This window comes from Pelodiscus sinensis, chromosome 12 (genome assembly GCF_049634645.1).
Source record: "Pelodiscus sinensis isolate JC-2024 chromosome 12, ASM4963464v1, whole genome shotgun sequence".
Classification (NCBI taxonomy): Eukaryota; Metazoa; Chordata; order Testudines; family Trionychidae; genus Pelodiscus; species Pelodiscus sinensis.
In genome coordinates, this window is record NC_134722.1 from 39,341,388 (window position 1) to 39,363,975 (window position 22,588).

A 22,588-nucleotide genomic window follows, 5' to 3' on the forward strand; every position below is an offset into this window, starting at 1 on the left:
AAGCAGGAATTGGGGTGGCCTGTGCCCACGAAAGCTCATGATCCCATCTACATGTTTTGTTAGTCTATAACCGTGGTCCCCAACACGGTGCCCGCGGGCGCCATGGCGCCCGCAGGGGCATTTGTCGGCGCCCGCCAAGTGCTCAGGGCTGGCCTGGGGCCGGGCACGTGGCACATGCGCGGTGCCGGAGCCGGCCCTGGGTGCGTGGCGCACGGTGAGCGCCGGCCCCGGGGGCGCCACGGATTGACCCCCCGCGGCGCATGGCGGGGGGGGGGGGGGGAGAGAGCGCCAGCGCCGGCCCCGGGCGTGCGGCGCTTGGGGGAGGGGGGGAGAGAGCGCCGGCCCCGGGCGCGTGGCGCTTGGGGGAGGGGGGGAGAGAGCGCCAGCGCCGGCCCCGGGCGCGCGGCGCTTGGGGGAGGGGGGGAGAGAGCGCCGGCCCTGGGCGCGTGGCGCTTGAGGGGAGAGCGCCGGCCCCCGGAATGTGGCTATGGGGGGGCCCTGCCCCCCTGGGCGGCCGGCGGGCGAACGGCCACGCCCCCTGGTGCCCGGCAACCCCAAATGGTTGGGGACCACTGGTCTATCAAGTGCTACCAGACCATTGGTTGTTTTTTTTCTGTAACAGACAAACTCGGCTACCCCCTGAACTTTTCTACAGTTACTTGTGTGATTTGTGTGTTACCTAATGGGTTACCATATTTGAATTTTCAAAAAAAGAGGACACTCCTGAGAGGGAGCGTATCTGTATCTACCAACTCATGTTTATTCATATGTTATATATACAATATAATATATATTTTTAAATCAGAAACATAATAAATGATAATACATTGGTGCACAGTTCTGTACTCTGCCATTTCACATAGGAGTGCCCTTTAGAGCAAAGAGAAAATTGACAACCCTAAACCCACTTGATTGGTCTATCCAGTCATCTGATAGCTGCAGACAAATTCTTTAGCACTCAGTTACGGGCCTCCTATTGCTATCCCAGGCACATAGGACTGACAAGTGCTCTGGCCAATAATATTGATTCCTAAACCTGAAGGGGAAGTACAATCCCCGTATGCAGGAAAATATCCTTTCTGAGACATACAGCTTTAATCTGACCCTTAGTAACATACTGTCATGCAAGATTTAACCCGTCTCTGTCCTAAATTCCTTAAAATCCTTGCTACTCCTGGTTAGGATTACAGCACAGCTAAACTGGGGGTCTGGTTTCTTGCCTTCAGCTGCCTTTCAGGATACCTCTGTCATTACAGCCACATGACCAGGAGGAGTTTTTAGTGACTCTCCCTCCTGCTATGCAAAGAGGCGGAAGTGAAAGGCATCTGAAAGCGTGAGAAGGGGGTGTCTGGACAAGGTAAATTAATGAGAGTTATAAGAGGGTGGTTTTTGGTGGGCATGACATTTAATGTGGTTCTGCTCTGATCAATCAGCTGTGCTTGCTGCCAAGAAAGTTCTTGCTTCAGGGAAGCTTTCCGTTTTGCCCCACAAATTCCATCATCCACAAGCTTGTCACATGAGACCCAAAGCAAATGAGCGATTCGTTTTTACAAAGATATTAAAATTTAAACTAGTCCAATCTCCTTCATAAATTACAAAATAAAACCAAATCAAAGCAAGCTTTTTTCCAGGGTCACTCACCCTAAGGCTAACTTTTTGGTCTGGGGTGGGGGTGGGGCATGGGGAAAGAGATTTTCAACTTCTGGAACAAATATTTTGTGTTCTGTCAGTCTGACACGGGGGCTTAGGTTTTTCTATTGTTTTTAAAATATAGGGCCAAAATTGCTGCTGGTGTAAGTGGGTGAAATGTTGAATTGAGTGAGACTTATTTGCACCCATAGGGAGTTTGGCCCACAGATTTTTAAGTGCAACAGGCAGGAATTGCACATCTGTGATATTGACCCAACTGACTTTTACAATCATGGAAAATTAATGCTGGTGAAAATGGGCCAAATTAACAGTCCCACATCTGCCATTCTACTAAACTGGCACTGAAAGAGGAAATCCAATGCAAACTTCTCCAAGCAGCCTCAGAACCTGGTTAATGTGGGTGGCTTCCTCAGACGGATTTGTTTACTAGGAACTGAGCTGAAACTCCTAAAACTCATTTCACATGGGCCACTGAATCCATAGAGATTTTTAAATTCAACATGTGTGATCTCTGCCTTATTTTCAAACTGTATTTTTCACACATTATTAAGCCAAACCCTGCTGATTTTAATAAGCCTTTCTGCACTGCATTGCTGATCCTAACAGGTTTGCTGGACCTGTTATAATGGCTACCTTTCCTTTCACGAACTGTGTATTAACAACAGCACATGATTCAAAATATTGTAATTGGAGGAACTCCTACCACGTGAAATACCATTTACAGTTCATATCAGCTTTTGGAATACCATGCCATGTGCTGGGATTATGAAACATTAGGAGTATTACATTGTGCAAAAGTTATTGCCAGAGCACCCCGCTACAGGGAATATTATACTGCATAGAGGGAAAATTACTCACAAGTAAATGACCTCCCTATCAGAGCAAAGGTGAGGAAATGAATCTGTTTACATTTTAATTGAGGGCCATCTTTTTGTTCTGTGTCGTATAGTACCCAGCACAATGGGCCTGGCCCATAACTAGGGCTCCTAGATGCTCCTAGAGTATAGCTAATAAAATAAAAATAATTAATAACAATAATAATAAATACAGTTTGATGCATCATTTACTATTGTGAAACAGTGTAACAAAGTTCAGGTCAAAATTTTGTGTTATAGTACTGGGAGGGATTTCTATTGAAACTGACTAAAGCAAAGTACTTGAATCTCTGTCTCTGTCTCTTTTATTCTCCCTCTGAGATACTGGGACACAGACATGCACCTGAACTAACACCCACCGAACATTTGGGAGCATCCAAAAGCAGCTCTAAACTTTGCAGCTTAGACTCATCGCCTCCTTTTGCTCCGCTATGGGTTAGGGAAGTAATAACATAGTCAATTAACCAATTAACTGATAAGCAAAAGCTTATAGGTTAATACTATATACTTCACACATTCTCCTTTCCGGCCCCCAACCAGGCAATTTTTTAGCAGGCTGGCCAGCAGCCTGGCTCATGCTGAGTCTGGGAGCTCAGATCCCCTCATCTTCCCTCTGACAGGGGCTACTGCCACCCCATGCTGCTGTCCTCTGCATCAGAGGCAGTGCTGTGGGGCAACAGACAGCCAGGCTGCAAGGGGAGCTGGTTTTTAAATTGGCTCCCTCACAGACAAGCACCCCGCACTGCTGCTTATGATACAGAGGCAGCATTGCAAGAGTGGCAGGGGGCTGCTCGGGAGAAGGACCAGAGTGCACTGGCTGCCAGCCCCACCCCTGGGGACTATAGAATAGTTGTGTAACCGACAAGAATTCATGAGATTAATAGACTATTCAATTGACTGATATTTAACTACTATAGGTGGCATTTTTGACAGCACTTAAGTGATATAGGAACATGAGCAATTGGGATTTGTGCTCTTAAATTACTCAGGCAATTCTGATATTTCCATCCTGTACACACACACATATGCACCTCTAGACTAATCAGTAGATGTTTTAGCAAAAATCTCTGCACTGTCCCACAGCCGTGCAGCTTACAGGGAGCTTAGGTCTTAACTTGATCCACTAAATGAACCGCCAGTCGATCGATCTCAGAGCATCAATCCGAACGATAGTGTAAATGTAGCCTGAAACTTTCATTATAAAGGAGCAGGGGATTCAGAAACTGGAAAGCAGCAAATTTCTAACATCCTCCAATTCCAGTAGCTCAGGGAAGCTGAAACAGAACTTAGTTCAATTTATCCTTTGGCAAAGACTCCAAACTGACTAGGCTCTCCAAATTGGCTGACTTGGTGGATTAGCCAAGCCTGGCAATGTTTGTGTTCAGGTCCCAGTATACAGTGTTCACTGAGGCTGGTTCCACCAGCTTGAGCTCAACATACTCTCTACCATAGATGAAGGTTTCTTGTGGTGAGGTGTCATCCTCCTCTTAGAATTATATAAAGCCTTGAAGTGAAATCTTGGTTCCGAGGAGGTCAATGATCATTCTGCCCAGTGCCTTCAATGGAGCCAGAATTTTACACTTGGAAATTTTTGTTGTGCAGAAAGGAGCTGAACATAACCACCTCTTGTGCTATTTAGATTTGATCATTAGAGGCCTGGTTGGTAAAGTCTTAGCAAGTTCTCACCTTTGATCTCAGGATTTCTCTGAACTAGAAATCTTTCCATCAGTGGGACTTTGGAGTTGGGTTTGGAATAACTCTTTTGTTGTTACACAAAGTTCTCTATCTGCTTTTGCTTTAAGAAATAATAATTATAAATCCTTTAAAGGTTACATTTGCTTTGTCATTAACAATCTCATCATTGTTAGGGTGCATATAGACTGGCAAGATTTTGTGCAAAAGAGGCCACTTTTGCGCAAAAACTTGCCAGCTGTCTACACTGGCCGCTTGAATTGGTACAAGAGCACTGACTTTGTAATGTACAAAATCAGTGCTTCTTGCGCAAATACCTTCATGCTCCCGCTCGGGAAAAAGCCCTCTTGCGCAAGAATACTTGTGCAAGAGGGCCAGTGTAGACAGGGAAGAACTGTTTTGCGCAAAAAAGCCCCGATGGCTAAAATGGCGATCGGGGCTTTCTTGCGCAAAAATCGTGTCTAGACTGGCCACGGATGCTTTTGCGCAAAAGCACTTTTTGTGCAAAAGCATCTGTGCCAATCTAGACGTGCTTTTGCAGAAATACTTTTAATGGAAAACCTTTTCCGTTAAAAGTATTTCTGCAAAATCATGCCAGTCTAGACGCAGCCTTAGTGTTTTGTCTCATATATCAAGTTTTCAAAGGGTATGTCTATACTAGCCCCCTAGTATCTGGCATTTTAGGTGCTGTAGATGGCAGGCAGCTCTGAGCTCTGAATTGGAAGCGCTTATCTATTTCTATTTAAATATCCCGGGCTTTATTTGTATCTTTCCATCCAGGCGCCATTTTTAAATCCCACTAGATCGAACTAGCTGTCCGCGGCAGTCAAATTTGAACTAAGTCCTTAGTTTGAATTCACCGTTACACCTCATTCCACGAGGAGTAACAGTTAATTCGAACTAAGGACTTAGTTCGAATTAACGTTTGACTGCCGTGTGTAGCCGCAGGCAGTTAGTTCGGACTAGTGGGATTTAAAAATGGCGACCAGACAGGAATATTTAAATCCTGGGCTTCATTTGCAAGTTCGAATGCCTACATTAGCCTCCCTAGTTCAAACTAGGGGGCTAGTGTAGACATACCCAAACAGAACAACAAAACCACCTCAAACTCTGACGTGCTTGTTGCAAAGTTTGCTGTGCTTTCTGTGTGTTATGGCTGCCTTGAAAACAGACTGTGCTCACATATCTGGCATTTCAGGTGCTGAAGATGGCAGGCAGCTCTGAGCTCTGGATTGGAAGCGCTTATCTATTTCTTCAGTCGACATCTGAGAAGATTGTCCTGCCCTCTCTTTATGGAAGCTCCCAACAGAAATCTAGCATCTTCAAGGCACTCAAGCTGGCTTTTGCAGGTACTTCTCATACTCCTGGGGGAATATGGTGCCATTCCACAATGCAGAATTTGTGAAGAAATTGATATTGTGTGTATAGAATTTCCTTTTTCTCCCCTTTTTCTGCCCAGGTCGCAAATAGAAGATCGTGCTGGGGGGGATAAGGGAGGTTAGCCAAAGGATTTTTGACAGCTGCCGTTCCCTATGTGCCCTGAAGGAAGGAGCCAGCATGTAGGAAATTCCATATAAGTTCAGGACCCAGCATCAGGCTGTTTCCCCTCTGGATCCCTGTTTTTTTGGGGATAGGTGTGCGGATATCTCAGTTGGGAGTCTGTCCATGAGTGGGCTCTGGTGCAGGAGTCTGGGCTTAGGTGACACCCCGTGACTGAGCTCTGGAGGGTAGAAGGGACAGAGAAAAGGGTTGTTGTAGGGGTTTCTTTTACTCTCTTCTCCTGGGGGAATTTTTATGCATGCATATATTGTTACAGACATACTTGTTGACAGGTATTTTGAAATAAAAATACCAAAATAATTCTCTCTGGAGTAATGTCATTGCACTGAATACAAATGGAAATGTTGCTATGTAGTTCCTTTACTCACTACATTAATTTCTAGGGAATGTGGTGCTTGTGGAAAGGTGACAGATTCACTCCACAGGGAAATTTTTAGGAAGCAGACTTCAATTAACTGCAATTTCATGAGTCTCATCCCATCCTTTTCTACTGATTTCATTAAAGATTTTAGACTTCTCAAGCTTTTACAGAGATTTGAACTGGAACTCAAGCATTGAGGTAATATCCTTTCACCTGCTGGATGACTTACTGTGTGCTAGTAAAGTGAATCCTTCTTTCTTTCTCTTCATTGCATTACCACATAAAACTGATGTCAGGCTGCTTAAATCAGAGTTCTGCACTGCTAGCACCTGATGCTGCATTATATTTATTCATATCTTACATAAATTAGGATATCAGAAGATTTATTTTTTGAACCTTGGGATAGCCCTAAGGTAATTAGTACAAAGGTTTCTATCTTCACATAAAGAACCTCCTTTAATCCACAATTAGGATCCTGTACAATCTGTTTGGTTGTGGGAAGAGATTTTTTAAAAAAGAGGGAGGGAGAAGTTTGATTTTTAATAGTAAAACAGAAATTCAACATCCCAATTTGAGAGTCAGGATTAGAATTTAGAAATCCCTGGCTCTTAAACATATGTGCATACCATGCTTCTTTCTTGGGCTCTCAGACCAGACTTTAAAACCTGAATCTAGACACAAGTCACTTATTCAGGCAATCACAGTGTGGTATCCTCTGTTAGTGGATACAGGGGGCCATGGCTTTAATTATTTAATCACTTGGCCTCTGTGACGGACCGGGCCGTGTCTGGGCACAGCTGAGGGCATCCGCTCAGGGCGAATTGCTCAACTTCGGGGCTCCTTACAGTCCCCAGACTGGTGACCTCTCCAAACAGGCCACAAACCAGTCCCACAGAGCGCTCCAGCAGCCTGCCTGAAGCCTCCCAAGCAAAACCCCTCCGACACCCCAGCAATATCCGTGCCTCAGATGGCCCCGGGCCTCATACACAGGTGGGAGGTCCTAGCACCCAATCCCACCTACCCCGAACAAGTTCTGTCCGGTTCCAAGAAACCAGCCACAGATCCCTGGTCAATTTACCCTTTGGACCTTACCCACAAATCACGCTGGGCCAATCCTTTAGCATCTAACAACTAAAGGTTTATTATCACAAGAAAGAAAAGCATGAGAGTAAGGTTGCTAAAGAATCATACATTACATGCATCGAAACTCCCAGTCCTCGATGCAGGCTCTAGCAGAGATGTTACAGCTGCTGGTTTAAAAGTTCTTGTTGCACATCCTAGCATCAGGATGGGTTCACAGGTCTTCTGGGCTCTTTGATCCTTGCAATGCTGCCTCTGGGATGAAGTGCTGAGCTCAGAACAAAATGGAGGCCCCCACATGGCCTCTTTATACATCCTTCCTGGCCTCTCCTTGGCCGCAGCTGGTCACCTGGCCGTCAGCCTCTCTCTGCTGCAGCTCTTAGGCCTCCGCCCTCATGCTTTAGGTGTGTCCTTGGCCCATCAAGTGCGATTGTCCCATAGGGCCTCACTAATTAGCACGTCCATAGGTCAGGCTCTGCCCAATGCTCAACCACATTCAGAGAAATATTCAGTTTCCACACAGATTACAGATTCCTACCTACTCACACAGACATTATACACTCACATAAATAGCGTACACAGGATCAGCAGACAGTAAGCTTCTATTCAATACCTCACATGGCCCCCTTCTATACCATTCTTGGGGCCAACACCCCCACGTATGGGTGCATCAGTGATCTGGCTGCTTCCCTCAAGATCCAGTAACGTGACAGCCTCATTTATGTTAGGGATGTAAAATCCTGTTTAATTAGCTAACCAGTTAAATGTGAAGTTTAACTGGTTAACTGATTAAATGAGAGAGGGCAGGGGGCCACTCCACCCATTATGGCTAGGCTGGAGTGGCACCTATGCTGTGGGCAGAGGCTGCTCCAGCCCAGGTGCTGCCAGCTTCATTCAGGGCTGCTGGCTCTCAGCACATGCAGGGCCAGAAGTGCAGCCCTGGAGTTTGGGGGTGGCTTCCAGCTCCCAGTCAGTGCAGGCTGGGAGTTGGCAGCCTTGCATGGGGCCTGGGATTTGGGGGTTGCTGGCTCCCAACCCGCATGGTGAGGATGCTCATGGGTAACCAGTTACCTGTTCAGATCCCTAATTTATGTCATGGGTATGTGGTTCTACTTTGGATAGAAATTATTTGAATTGCATTCAGCACACCAGGGAACATATCTTCTGTTTAAATAAGTACATTCTTAAAATAGCTGGTATTTCATAGACGTACATATGTGCACACTGAGTACATTATTAATAAATCAGCAGATCTACCTGGCATTTGCTCAGGAATTTAAGTGAAGTCATGGGTTTCTGAGTTTGTGTAGAAAATAAAAGGAAAGTGTACATGCTTTAGTTAAATTATTGTTGTCAGGGCTGTTCCCCACTCTGGCACTCAGAATGCAGATGGTGGGGGTTCACAAGAGACCTTAAAAATACCTTGCCTCTATAGGCTCAGCTTACAAAACTCCCCAGAGTCACAGATTCACTGGCCTTGGGAGATGGGCTGCCACCATCAAGTGAAATAAAACCTTGAAAACCAGGAAGAAACACTTGAACGTCTTCCCATGGGGTAGCCATAAAAACATAAGAACCACAAGAGAGCTTGAAAAAAAGAAAAAAATAACCCACAGGAAACAAACTTCAATCTCAATAGCTGACCTGTCAGTCTAGGCAGGCACACACACAGACCTCCAGTTACTTTCTAGGACACAAGAATCAAATCATCACCTTAAAAAAGGTGATTTTATTAACAAAACCAAAAGATGTACTTGACAAAGCATACTTGGTTGTTAGGTGTTACAGACCACCTGAGAAAAGAGCAGATTAAAACACAAAGAAACACTGTCTCTTTGGGCTACAGTTTAACTATGGTTAATGGGGGAGGGAAGGCACAGATAAGTTTTACCAAACAACAAAACAAAGAAAAATACCCTGATTGTGATGAAATATACATTTCTTTATCTACTTATGATCCATACTGATCAATACTCCAAGGCCCAGTCCATTCCCATGCCCAATATTCCTGGTAGCCATGATAATACTACTTCATCTTGCTTCCTCCAGCTCCTAACTTAGAATTCACACAAAGAGAAGAAACAAAAAACAGCACTATGTAGCACTTTAAAGACTAACAAGATGGTTTATTAGATGATGAGCTTTCATGGGCCAGACCCACTTCCTCAGATCAAATACTGGAAGAAAATTGTCACAACCATATATACCAAAGGATACAATTTAAAAAATGAACACATATGAAAAGGACAAATCACATTTCAGAACAGAAGGGGGATGGGAGGGAGGTAAATGTCTGTGAGCTAATGATATTAGAGGTGATAATTGGGGAAGCTGTCTTTGTAATGGGTAAGATAATTAGAGTCTTTATTCAAACTTAGGTGTAAAGTGTCAAATTTAAGCATGAATGACAGTTCAGAGGATTCTCTTTCAAGTGTAGTCTTAAAAGGCCTTTGAAGCAGGATGCAGGTAATCAAGTCGTTGAAACAATGCCCTTTCTGGTTGAAATGGCAAGAAACTGTTTTTTCTTTGTGATCCTGTCTAATATCTGTTTTGTGGGCATTGATCCTTTGGCGAAGTGTCAGAGACGTTTGTCTAATGTACATAGCAGATGGACACTTTCGGCACATGATAGCATAAATTATATTTCTGGATGCACAGGAATATGTGTTCTTGATCTTATAACTCACTTGGTTAGGTCCAATAATGGTATCAGCAGAGTGAATATGTGGACAAAGCTGGCAACAGGGTTTGTTGCAAGGGAAGGTACCAGGGTTAGTATTAGTGTGGTATGTCCTGTGGTTGTTGGTAAAAATCATCTTGAGGTTAGGTGGTTGTCTATAGGAGATTATGGGTCTGTCTCCCAGAGCTTCTTGGAGTTTAGTATCCTGTTCCAGTATAGGCTGTAGTTTATTGATAATGAGTTGGACAGGTTTAAGTTGGGGGCTGTAGGTGATGACACGTGGTGTTCTATTGTTGCTTTTCTTGGGTCTGTCTTGAAGTAGATGGTTTCTAGGTATTCGTCTGGCTCTTTCAATTTACTTTTTTATTTCTCTGGGTGGGTAGTTGGGGTTTATAAATGCTTGGTAGAGATTCTGAAGTTTCTGGTGTCTGTCAGTGGGATTAGAGCAGATGCAGTTTTATCGAAGGGCTTGGCTATAGATGATGGATCGTAGGGTGTGTTCTGGATGGGAGCTGGAAGCACGTAGGTAACTGTATGAGTCAGTGGGTTTTCTGTAGAGAGTGGTGTCTAATTTTCCATTGCTGATTTGTACTGTAGTGTCCAGGAAATGGATCTCTCGTGTAGAATGGTCCAGGCTGAGGTTGATGGTGGGGTGTAAGTTGTTAAAATCTCTGTGGAATGTCTCCAGTGTTTCTTGGCCATGCGTCCAGATCATAAAGATGTCATTGATGTAGCGTAAGTAGAGAAGGGGTAAAAGGGGATGGGAGTTGAGGAAATGTGAAGAGGCAGGTATATTACCTCAATTCAAATTTCAGCACTGTATCCCATTGGTTCTCCTGGCTCCTTGCATCCCCCTTAGCTACCTGAGTTTAACCTTTTAGTCACCGAGTACTGGCCAACACTTCTTCTATCCATCACAATTGTATTTTTCAAAAGTGAAGGAAAAGAGAAGTTTGTATTAATAAAAGAAGGAAAGTGATTCAAACAATATATAGAACTTGTTGGTAAACAGTATTTGCAGTGTATCTGTCTTTTGCTAGAATAAAAAATAGCTGTGAGTGCAAGAGTGAGGGCAGAGGGCTAGGAGGGTTGTAGGGCTCAGGGCAATGGGTGTAGGGTGCTAGAGTGAAGGCAGGGCTTGGGACACTGCGGGCACTTACCTGCTCAGTTGCAGAGCTCTGTCTCCAGCTTGTCAGTCTCTTGGGGTACGTCTAGACTGGCGTTTTTTCCGGGATACCAGAGGAAAAACTCCAATGCGTCCAGAGAACATATTTGCTCTTCTGCTTCTGCTTCTGCTTCTGCTTCTGCTTCTGCTTTTTTTTGGTGGAAGAGCAAACACACTCTTTTGGGGAGCCCTGTACACCTCGGTCTATGAGGAATAAGGGCTCCTCCGAAAGAGGAGGCTTTTCCACCATTTGGCCCGGCCTAGACAATTTGCATAGCTTTTTCCGACAAAGGACTGTAATCTCGACTTAGCCTTACTGGTGCAACTGCACCCAGTGGTCCCTCTGCAATGTAGTTCTCCCTTGCGCTTACTGCCCTGGTGGACACTCTGGCTACGTCTAGACTGGCATGATTTTCGGCAAATGCTTTTAACAGAAAAGTTTTCCGTTAAAAGCATTTTCGGAAAAGAGCTTCGAGATTGGCACGGACGCTTTTCCGCAAAAGCAGTTTTTCCGGAAAAGTGTCTGTGCCAATCTAGACGTGGTTTTCACAAAAAAAGCCCCAATCGCCATTTTTGCGATCGGGGCTTTTTTGCACAAAACAAATCTGAGCAGTCTACACTGGCCCTTTTGCGCAAAAGCTTTGCGCAAAAGGGACTTTTGCCCAAACGGGAGCAGCATAGCATTTCTGCAAGAAGCAATGATTTCAGACAATAGGAAGTCAGTGTTCTTTCAGAAATTCAAGTGGCCAGTGTAGCCAGCTGGCAAGTTTTTCCGCAAAAGCAGTTGCTTTTGCGGAAAAACTTGCCAGTCTAGACTCAGCCTCTGAGTATTGTGTTCCATGTTCTGGAAAACAGTCCCATTCCCAGTACTTCACCTTTTCCTGTCACAACCAAACCCTGACCTTGCTTTAAGGAAGTGGAGTTGTTTTTACTTCAAATTAACTGACTTAGGGTGTGTCTAGACTACATGCCTCCTTCGACGGAGGCATGTAGATTAGCCAGATCGGAAGAGGGAAATGAAGCCGCGATTAAAATAATCGCGGCTTCATTTAAATTTAAATGGCTGCCCCGATCTGCCGATCAGCTGTTTGTCGGCAGATCGGGGGAGTCTGGACGCGATGCCCCGACAAAGAAGCCTTTCTTCATCGACACAGGTAAGCCTCGTGAAACCAGGCTTACCTGTGTCGATGAAGAAAGGCTTCTTTGTCGGGGCATCGCGTCCAGACTCCCCCGATCTGCCGACAAACAGCTGATCGGCAGATCGGGGCAGCCATTTAAATTTAAATGAAGCCGCGATTATTTTAATCGCGGCTTCATTTCCCTCTTCCGATCTGGCTAATCTACATGCCTCCGTCGAAGGAGGCATGTAGTCTAGACACACCCTTAGATTAGCCATCCCCACCAGAAATCCCAGTGGAGAAAAGGCACAGATTTTTTTAATCTTGATATAGCAGATTGAAACCAATGCTACACTGTGGGGTGAGAGAGGGAGGGCATTGACTTTGGTTAACTATACTGAGGTAAAACATATCTGTGCCTTGTCCCCAGTAGGGTTTTACATGGAGTTAAATAACAGATACACCTGTCTGAAATAAAGACAGAGTCTCAGACAGAGGGGGTGCATCTAGACTGGCAAGATTTTGCGCAGAAGCAGCCAGCTGTCTACACTGGCCGCTTGAATTTGCGCAAGAGCACTGATGTTCTAATATAAGAATTCAGTGCTTCTTGCGCAAATATTTTGATGCTCCCACTCAGGGATTAGCCCTCTTGCGCAAGAAGGGCCAGTGTAGACAGGCATGTTAATTTTTTGCGCAAGAAAGCCCGATGGCTAAAATTGGATAAGCTAAAATGGGATAAGCCCTCTTGCGCAAGAGGGCCAGTGTAGACAGGCACCTTAATTTTTTGCTCAAGAAAGCCCGATGGCTAAAATGGCCATCGGAGCTTTCTTGTGCAAAAGTGTGTCTATCGTGGACATGGATGCTTTTGCACAAAAACACTTTTTGTGCAAAAGCATCCATGCCAGTCTAGATGCTCTTTTGCGGAAATACTTTTAACAGAAAAACTTTTCCGTTAAAAGTATTTCCGCAAAATCATGCCAGTCTAGATGCAGCCAGAGGGTTAGATACAGAATTTATTTACACTGGCTGAATTTTTCAGAGCAGCCTCAGGGATCGGGACACAGTTCCAAAATCTCAGCCGCTCTGTGTGAAGCAAGGTAACAAAGGAATAGACAGATAATTCCACAGCTAGTGCATAACTCCAACCTAACTAAGACTTAGGGTTGCACTAGAAACATTTGCCAATATAGCAGTCTCACTTTGGTGGGTGATTTATTCTGACATTTCTGTACTGACAGTAGCCCTAGCATAACGATTATTTTGACAAAGTTTTTTTGCTGGTATAGCTTATTTTGTTCAGGGAACTGGTATATACTATACTGGTGATGCCACTATACAGTACTGGCAAACCCTTTCTAGTGTAGACCAGGTTGAAGAAGGACTGTGGGTATAAGCAGGAAGCTGACAGGTAGCATACTTACTCTGTGTGAGCTCACCTATCCCTTTCTTGCTACAGCATTCTGGCCATGTGGGAGAGAAACACTCTCTCTGTAATCTCCTCTGAGTTAAGTCTAGCTGCCTCTTAGTGAGATCTTGGAGCAGGGTTGGGAAACCTAAGCCCTGGGAGCTGGATGCTACCCCCAGTTTGCCTGGATCCAGCCCTGGAGGTTCAGGGATTCCCCCCCCCCCCTCAAATTGGCGAACCCATGCTGGTGCTCCAGCCCACCGCTGCCTCCCTGCAGAGCTGGAACACATAAAAACTACTATCCTGACTCCTTTCCTTGGACTTGTGTCACCAGCAAAATAACTTGTTGGTGACACCTGGTGCAGCTGTATGCGGATGGTTTAACTGAAACTATCCAAACAAAGCACATAGCATCATTATACAGGATTTCCTGGCTGATTGCAGCTCCTCTGTTTTCAGCAGATTTATTTGTCCCACTACTGAACCCTGCTATTAATACTGGGAAATTGTGCTAATGCAGACAAAGTAGCAGAGTGACCCCTGCATGTTGCAGGGAGTCAAATATTTCCTCCCCATGTCTTTGAACTGCAAGGCTGTGTCTAGACTGGCAAGTTTTTCCACAAAAGCAGGTGCTTTTGCGGAAAAACTTGCCAGCTGTCTACACTGGCCGCTTGAATTTCCGCAAGAACACTGACGATCTCATGTAAGAAATCAGGGCTTCTTGTGGAAATACTATGCTGCTCGCATTCGGGCAAAAGTCCTTTTGCGCAAAAGTCCTTTTGCGCAAATGCTCAGTGTAGACAGCTCAGATTTGTTTTGCACAAAAAAGTCCCGATCGCGAAAATGGTGATTGGAGCTTTTTTGCGCAAAAGTGCGTCTAGATTGGCCACGGATACTTTTGTGCAAAAGTGCTTTTGCGGAAAAGCATCCGTGCCAATCTAGACGCTCTTTTCCGCAAATGCTTTTAACGGAAAACTTTTCCGTTAAAAACATTTGCGGAAAATCATGCCAGTCTAGACGTAGCCCAATAGTAATGGATCTCTAATAGATTCCGTCCTGGGATAATTTGCATTGAATAATTTGGTTCAAATGGATTGCATTCATAGCGTACAGTTAGTTAAAGCTTATCACTTTCCACCCACTTTCAAATACAAGCTTCCTAACCCAAAATAACTTACAATACAGTAAAAAAAATAGAGAAAGGGTATCTGAGCACAAAAGTTTGAGGAGACTTAGAGTGAGTCACCACCCAGGCAGAGCCCATGTTCATAATCTGTTTGATGGCAAGAGCTTGACTCTCTGCATGCTGTTCTATGCTAGATTCCACAGGCAGCCTGGACGGTGTCGACATGCTCAAAGTGCACTGCAGTGAGCCGCACCTGATTATTCAGCTTAAATTCTGCGTGCGAGAAAACTGCCGCAAATTCCTTCGGAGCTACCGGGCTGGGTTGTTCCGCGAGTCTCTCCAGAACCATCTCCGAGTCACCCTGTCAGTGACAGCTGTATCTGTTGAAGTGGAGCTGAAAACTGGCAGTGAGCAGTTGGATCACATGCTGAATGAGGAGGAGCGCTGTTTGGACTATATCTACAAAGAAAAGGTATATTGGAAGGAAGGATGCTCCAGTACCTAGGGCCCTAGTTTGGGACATAGAAGATCTGGGTTCAAGTCCCTGTTTTGCCATGTACTTCTTGTGTGATCTCGGACCAGTCACTTATACCAAATATATATAGATACTGGCAGACTTACCCAGCATTGCCCGTTTCCTTCAGGGCAGGGCCTTGGGAAGGTGCTATTCTTCCCAACAGGTTCCCCCAGCTGCCATGAGCCTTTTTTCTCCCCCTTCACCCCAGTGCTGCAGCCAAGGGCCAGGAGGGAGGGAAAGGGTTTGGGGCAAGGGTCTGATAGCAGTTAAGATGGCAGAGTCCCAGCCATGCTGGCCACTCTCTTGGTGGTGTGGCTGCCCCCACTGGACACTCTGTAGTATAGCTCCCCTCTGCGGGCTTCCTGCTCTCAGTGGCCACTCTCATATCTATCGTGTCCCTCCAAACAGCAGCCCCTCCCTTACCTTTAAAAGTAAGGTGCTTTTGAAAATGCCACTAGGCACTTGAATACCTTTAAAAATCTAGCTGTTAGCCTCTCTTGTGCCTCTGTTTCCCATCTGTACAATGGGGATAATAGCATTGCCCAACCACACAAGACATGAAACAAGGTGGTTTGGGTCCTGAAGAAAATGAAAGAACAGAAGAAGAGCGCTGCAGAACACAAAAGCTTGTCTCACCAAAAGAATTTGGTCTAATAAAAGATATTACCTCACCCTCCTGATGCACATTAACATAGCTTCATTGACTTCAGTGGAGCCTGGGTGCTCCTAGAATACAAGTAACGATCAGTAATAAGTTTCCCTCCACTGTGTGATCATTTATTGAACCTGTGTGGGGGGAAAAAACAGTATAGGGAAAGTTTGGGGAAAAGAGCCTTTTAAAAAATGAAAGCGGCAGGATGCATCTGACGAAGTGGGTCTTTGCCTACGAAAGCTTATGCTCCAACACTTCAGTTAGTCTATAAGGTGCCACAGGACTCCTCGCTGCTTTTGCAGATTCAGACTAACATGGATACCCCTCTGATACTTAAAAAATGAAGATTACTTAGTACAAATTCATAGATTGTAAACCCATAACAGAACATTAGATCACCTAGTCTGTTCTCCAGTATATCAGAGAGATAAATTTCACCTGGTTACAACTGTATTGAGCCCAGTAACTTGTATGGCAAGGCATATCTTTCAGAAAAGAATCCAATCTTGATTTGACAGCTTAATGAGAAGGAGAATCCACCGCTAAATGACTGGCACTATTTGCTTACAGCCTGACCGCCTGAGGGACGAGGAAATTGCAGAGCTGGAGGAATCTTTCAGAAGCCTGACTTGTCAACAGAAGAGCAACAACACAAATGAGTACAACTCTTTAAACTCCTCATCTCTGCATTACTGTTCTGGAGGGAGCACTCTGCCAGCAGGAGCCACCTTCATCTTTCAGGAACAACAATTTGGTGAGTGGTCACAAGTGAGCCATCAGACACTTAAAGCCCTGGGTCTTCCACTCTTTAAACTTCACAAAGGAAAAAGGGCTTGTTCTGGATGAGTCAAAAACAGAATTTCTCAAATTATGAGCATAGGAACATAGGAGTTGCTATATGGCCGCACCTGGTTTCTGACTGTGGCCAGCACTAGGAAGTGTCCACGTTATAGTCAGGGGGCATGATTGCAGCATGCATAGCCACACCCAGCTAGCTTTGATTGAGCTAACTTTATAAAAACAGCATTATGGTCACATCACCATAGGCAACAGCATGGGCTAGCCACGTGAGGACAGGCCAACTCAGACATATGGGGCAGCTGGCTTGCACCACCTCATCCACACTGCTCTTGTTTTTTCAGCTCACTCACGCAGCAGTCACACCTCCTGATTGCTGGGTAGACATACACTCAGAGTAGGTGCAAGGAACTCTACTGTAGGCAGTTATGGTATGTAACTTACCCTGAGGGAAAGTGCTTCCCATCCCATTAATGAGATGCAGGCTTGTAGCCATCGGCTATGTCTACACTGGCACGTTCTCATGCAAAAACTCTTTTGCGGAAGAGTTCTTCTGCAAAAACTCTTCCAGAAGAGAGCATCTACACTGGCATGTGCTTTTGCACAAGAGCATCCATGCCATTGTAGACGCTCTCTTGCACAAGAAAGCTCTGATGGCCATTTTAACCATAGGGCTTTCTTGTGCAAGAAAGTCATGTTGCCTGTCTACACTGGCCTCTTGCGCAAGAACAGTTGCACAAAAGGGCTTATTCCTGAGCGGGAACATCAGAGTTCTGGCACAAGAAGCCCTGATTTCATACATTAGAACATCAGTTTACTTGCGCAAGAACATGCGGCCAGTGTAGACAGGCAGCAAGTTTTTGCGCAAGAGCGGTTGCTTTTGTGCAAGATCACACCAGTGTAGACATAGCCATAGAGTTTAAGGCCAGAAGAGACATTAGGTCATCTGCTCTGACCTCCCGTGTCCCACATGCCAATGCCCAGCACCTGCACACTACAGCCAATTACTGCAATGAGACCAAAGTATCACAGCCCACAGGAGACTAGACTGTTACCTGCTACAGGCGGAGAATAGGTGGAACACAGGTGCACCAGGGCCCAAGGCCTCCATAGTAAGAGGGAAATGATTAAGGGAAAATCCTGGTAAATGACCTGCACACACACAAAGGTCATGGCCCAGCTAACTCAGAGAAAATTCCTTCCCAGTCCCTCATAAAGTGATCAGTTGGATGCACAGGAACCAGCCAGCCAAGCACTTGAGAGAGAGAGTGCTCAGTGATGTGTTGGACCATTGGTGCCCGCTAAGGATTTGAAATATCAACTAACTGACTAATCAAATAGTTGATGTATTTTGCATCAACTATTTGAATAGTCGATAGGGTGCCTCTGCCTTTGAAGTGTAGCAAGAGCCCTAGCCTGTTAGACAAACCTATGTCTAAAGTTAGGGCCCCTGAAATTGAAGGTCTAATGGCCCTGATTGAGCAGATAGCTACCCGAGTTTCCCTTCACATCCCTGCCAGTGTACCCCAGCTGTGAGTTGCTGCACTCCAGCTGCTTCTCGTGAGCAGACAGATTTTTAAATGGTCATAAACTCCAAAATGGGTTTGTGGGGTACACAGTAGAGTCCACCTGGGTCATTGCTGAGTATGAGTTAGGCCCATCTAAGGATTTTATATGTAAAGAGCATGGTAGGATCTGCCCTCATTGTTTCAGGGTTAACAGAAGAAGCTGAGAGTATTTAAAAATGGAACAGAGAAAAAGCTCAGAAAGAAGAGTCTGGGGCTTTTAAAAGGGTGAGGACGGGCTGTGTGAGGTAAAGGGGGACAGCCAAGAGAAAAGCAAAGCCCATCAAACAAATGAATAGTTATGTCCCCATTTGACAACTTAGCAACATGTGCAGCCCCAACTGGTCTCACAGGGCATTCAAAACATATGGCTAGTTCATCCACCAAGCTGGACAGGTCTTTATTAAGTATGAACTCACTTCGATACATGGGTCACTATCCTCTAATCTTGATAGCAGGTGCTAGCTGCTCAAAACCAGAAAATAGCACATTTTAACAGTCACAAATAAGTTTCTGCTAATTGCCGCTTGGAATGAATGGACACTGAATGTTCGTTAGTATAAATTGTGAACTCAAACCCTTCCCTCCTCAGCAGGTTTTCTAAAACATGCATCACACAGTCACTACCTCTACATCTAAGTTACCTAGGATGCGATCTCTCATAGTCACAGACTGGACGAGCGGAGAAGAGATTCTCAGTGGTAATGACTCCTCTACTGATAGTGAAACACCATTTAAAATTCACATTCAAGGATGAAAAAGAAGCACATACAAATTATATGAGGTCTGCTGACACAGTAAAAACTCTGTTGTCCAGCTCTCGATTAAGCAGAAAGTTCAATTAACTGGCATTTCTGGCATTTCCCAATACAAATCTTCAATCTAGTAACCAGGCCTAGCATACTACTCAATACCAAGGTTCCCTCTACACTGCAGAGTTTTTCTGGAAAAATGGCTGCTTTTTTGGAAAAACGACACTTATATCCACACTGCAATTGCGTTCTTTTGAGAGAAAGTCAAAAGAATGCAGTGGTTATTCCGACATTGGTAAACCTCTTTCTATGAGGAAGAAACCTTCTCCAAGCTCTTTTGGAAAAAGGCGTGTGTGAACAGAGAAGAGGGTTTTTTATTTTTCGAAAGAAGAGGCCTCCAGGAAAAAACACAGGTGCCCTAATAGCCACTCCATCCATAGTAATCACAACTTAAATGCGAGATAGTGTCCATTCGGCGTGGATTGCTTTTTCAATGTGCTTTTGCTGTGTGGATGCTCTCTTTCAAAAGAAGTTTTTTTGGAAGATCTCTTCCGGAAAAGCTTCTTCCAAAAGATGTAGGCTAAGCTGCGTGGTGGTGTGTACCACGAGTTGCTTAATCAGTTCTGCTTAGCCAGAGGCTCAGGACTCTTCACATGGAACTGCCTGGCTGGGCAGGGCTGATTAAGCAGCTGCAGGGCTATGTTGCCACACAGTTTAGAGGGAACCTTGCTCAGCAAGTTATGCAAATGCATATTCTGTACTCTACTTTTATGCAGAAGAGGCAAAAAAGCAAACTGAAATCAGGGATTTATTCCAAAAAGCAGCTTTCAGGGGGTGCCATCGGGTCATCACAGATTCAGCCCAATCTACTGCATGAAGTTAGGGCCCCTGAAAATGAAGGACTAATGGCACTGATTGGGCAGATAACCACCCAAGTTTCCTCTCACATGTCTGCCAGTGGGCCGCAACTGAGAGCTTCTGCTGTTAATAATTGATATTGAGAATGGTGACCCTGAGACACTGAAAGATCCTAAAGTGCTTTCTGAATCACCAAAGAAAGATTCAACGATGTTCAGTGTAGTGTTAGTGTTCAGTGTGTCTTCAGTCATCTGGGTGTGCACCCGCGCTGTCCAGAGTGATATGTAGTGTCACATGAGAACCTACTGCATAGCAAATTTTGTCTATGAACACCTAAAAGAGCCACTCTGCAGTGCAGCATTACTACTGGATTGGGGAGTTCCTGTTCACTGTGTTATATTTTACTCATTTAATTGTATTCCAATTATTTGAAAACTGGCATTCCATTGGTAAAGTATAACTTTTGGTTAACCAGAATGTTGGATTAACAAGCATTGCCCTTACCTCCAACATGCTGGATAACAGAGCTTTTACTATAATGCCACAAACAGCAGCATCCCTTTATATTTTCTATTACCACAAAGCATACACATGAAAGGCTGCTAAGAAATGCTCAGAGCGATTACACAAATCCCCACAATCGCAGCTACTGCATGGTTGATTAGTATGAATATAAGACTCTTATGAACACATTTCTATTGCACTGATTTCAAAATCTGAAATTTATAACTGGAACCAGCTGGCATTTTGTCCTGGAGGGGCTGGTGAAGTTGGTCACAGTGTCAGCATGCAAATCAATTCAGTTATCCCAGCTTCCCTTTCTCTGTATATGCTGATCTGGATGCAGTTTCTCTTTCCTAATGCCCTTATCATGGAAAATGTATCTCTTTAAATTCAACCCTGGCACAAGCCCCTCAAGCACCAAGGAGCGAGTTAATGAAAACTGTAGCTAACAAGGAGTGGGTACAACTCCATGATAGTGTTTAATACACTACATACATCAAGGGCTGCGTCTAGACTGGCATGATTTTCCGCAAATACTTTTAATGGAAAAGTTTTTCCGTTAAAAGCATTTGCAGAAAAGAGCATCTAGATTGGCACGGATGCTTTTGCGCAAAAGCACTTTTTGCGAAAAAGTGTCCGTACCAATCTAGACGCAGTTTTGCGTAAGAAAGCCCCAATCGCTATTTTCGTCATCGGGGCTTTTTTGTGCAAAACAGTTTTTACCTGTCTACACTGGCCCTCTTGCGCAAAAGTATTTACGCCAGAGGGCTTTTTCCCGAGTGGGAGCATCACAGTATTTCCGCAAGAACACTGACAATCTTACATTAGATCGTCAGTGTTCTTGCGCAAATTCAAGTGGCCAGTGTCGACAGCTGGCAAGTTTTTCCGCAAAAGTGGCTGCTTTTGCGCAAAATCTTGCCAGTCTAGATGCAGCCAAGATCTTTTCCTTGGGGATCTTTAGCATACTTATGCCTATGCACAATAAAATATTATGTAGACCATAACATGCCCCTGTGTTGCTTCAGTGCAGTGATGAACCGGGACTCCAATGTGCTAAGCACTTTGTACTATCTTTAAGTCAACAGAACACTCACCCCAGATGACCATCAAAAGTTTGCCAAGCTTGTGTCGAAGAAATGGAAGCAGGTGGGGAGGTCTTTGCAGAAGAGCTGCCGTGCCCTTCGTGATCCTGTTATTGACAACTTGGCCCACGAATATGACCGAGAGGGATTGTATGAGCAAGCGTACCAGCTCCTTCTCAGGTTTATCCAGTCAGAGGGCAAGAGAGCTACATTACAGAGGCTGATTGCAGCCCTGGCAGAAAACAGTCTCATATCCATAGCAGAAGACCTCTTGGGCCTCCACCATAGTGAGAACAACACATCATAGACAAGGAAGGGAGAAGCCAGGAATTTGCTTGTTTCAGACAGTTTCCAAGGCTGTTGTCAATGTCCCAGGAATGTAAAGCTCAGTCAACCACCATGATATCTACTCCACTGAGAATGCTAAAGAAAAGCCACAGTGCTGTTACCAAGTCAGCATGTGTACTGAATTACTGCAGGATTGACACACTTCATTGTACACCATTGCCAGGAGACAATCAATGCTGTTATAGGCTGGGGAGCATGGCTTCCCATTGGCTCCCAGTAAGTATCCTTCTGAGGAGACATGTTGCAATGCACCTAACAGTGCTACATCCCAAGCCTAAAGATCATGCCAACATGGTGTATGTCAAAGAGCAACTGCGGGCCTAGAGAGTCTTTTGGAAAGCATTCTACCATTGCTTAGAAATAATTATGCTAATTGAATATAGTACAAACTTGGAGGGGTCCCCCCCTTCATTTTTTACAAATAAGGACATTTCATGACAACAGTAACTCCCCACCCAGCCTACTGAAAGCTTATCTGCTCTTTCCTTTCTCACCCTACCAGAAGCCATACTCCTTACTCTGATAAAGTCTCCAAGCAAGCCATGAGGTCCATTTATCACATCACTGGCTCTCTTTAAAACCTGTCCTAGGTTTGGTCAGAGATGTCCAATACCGCTGCCTCTGAGACATCACAAACCAGGAGGGTCAGGCGTTGCATGGTGTCTTTCTTTGGCACACTGTGATTCTGTGACACCCAAAACTCAGCTGTGCCTGGGGTGCCTGTTTCACACACTCTGGATTTCAAGGGGAAAGTTTGTGAAAGTACACAAAAATAGATAGGGTCAACTTCTCCTCTCAGA

General features: G+C 44.8%; 1 protein-coding gene across 1 annotated transcript; it reads left to right on the top strand.

The window, feature by feature from the left end:
- The first annotated feature begins 1,089 nt into the window (after positions 1 to 1,089).
- On the top strand, positions 1,090 to 22,342 carry TRADD (TNFRSF1A associated via death domain). Its single transcript, XM_006120959.4, has 5 exons — positions 1,090 to 1,357; positions 5,416 to 5,566; positions 14,907 to 15,184; positions 16,452 to 16,635; positions 21,437 to 22,342. The coding sequence occupies exons 2-5, from the start codon at positions 5,425 to 5,427 to the stop codon at positions 21,745 to 21,747; spliced, it is 915 nt and encodes a 304-aa protein (XP_006121021.1). The 5' UTR covers positions 1,090 to 1,357; positions 5,416 to 5,424; the 3' UTR covers positions 21,748 to 22,342.
- Positions 22,343 to 22,588: the final 246 nt, after the last annotated feature.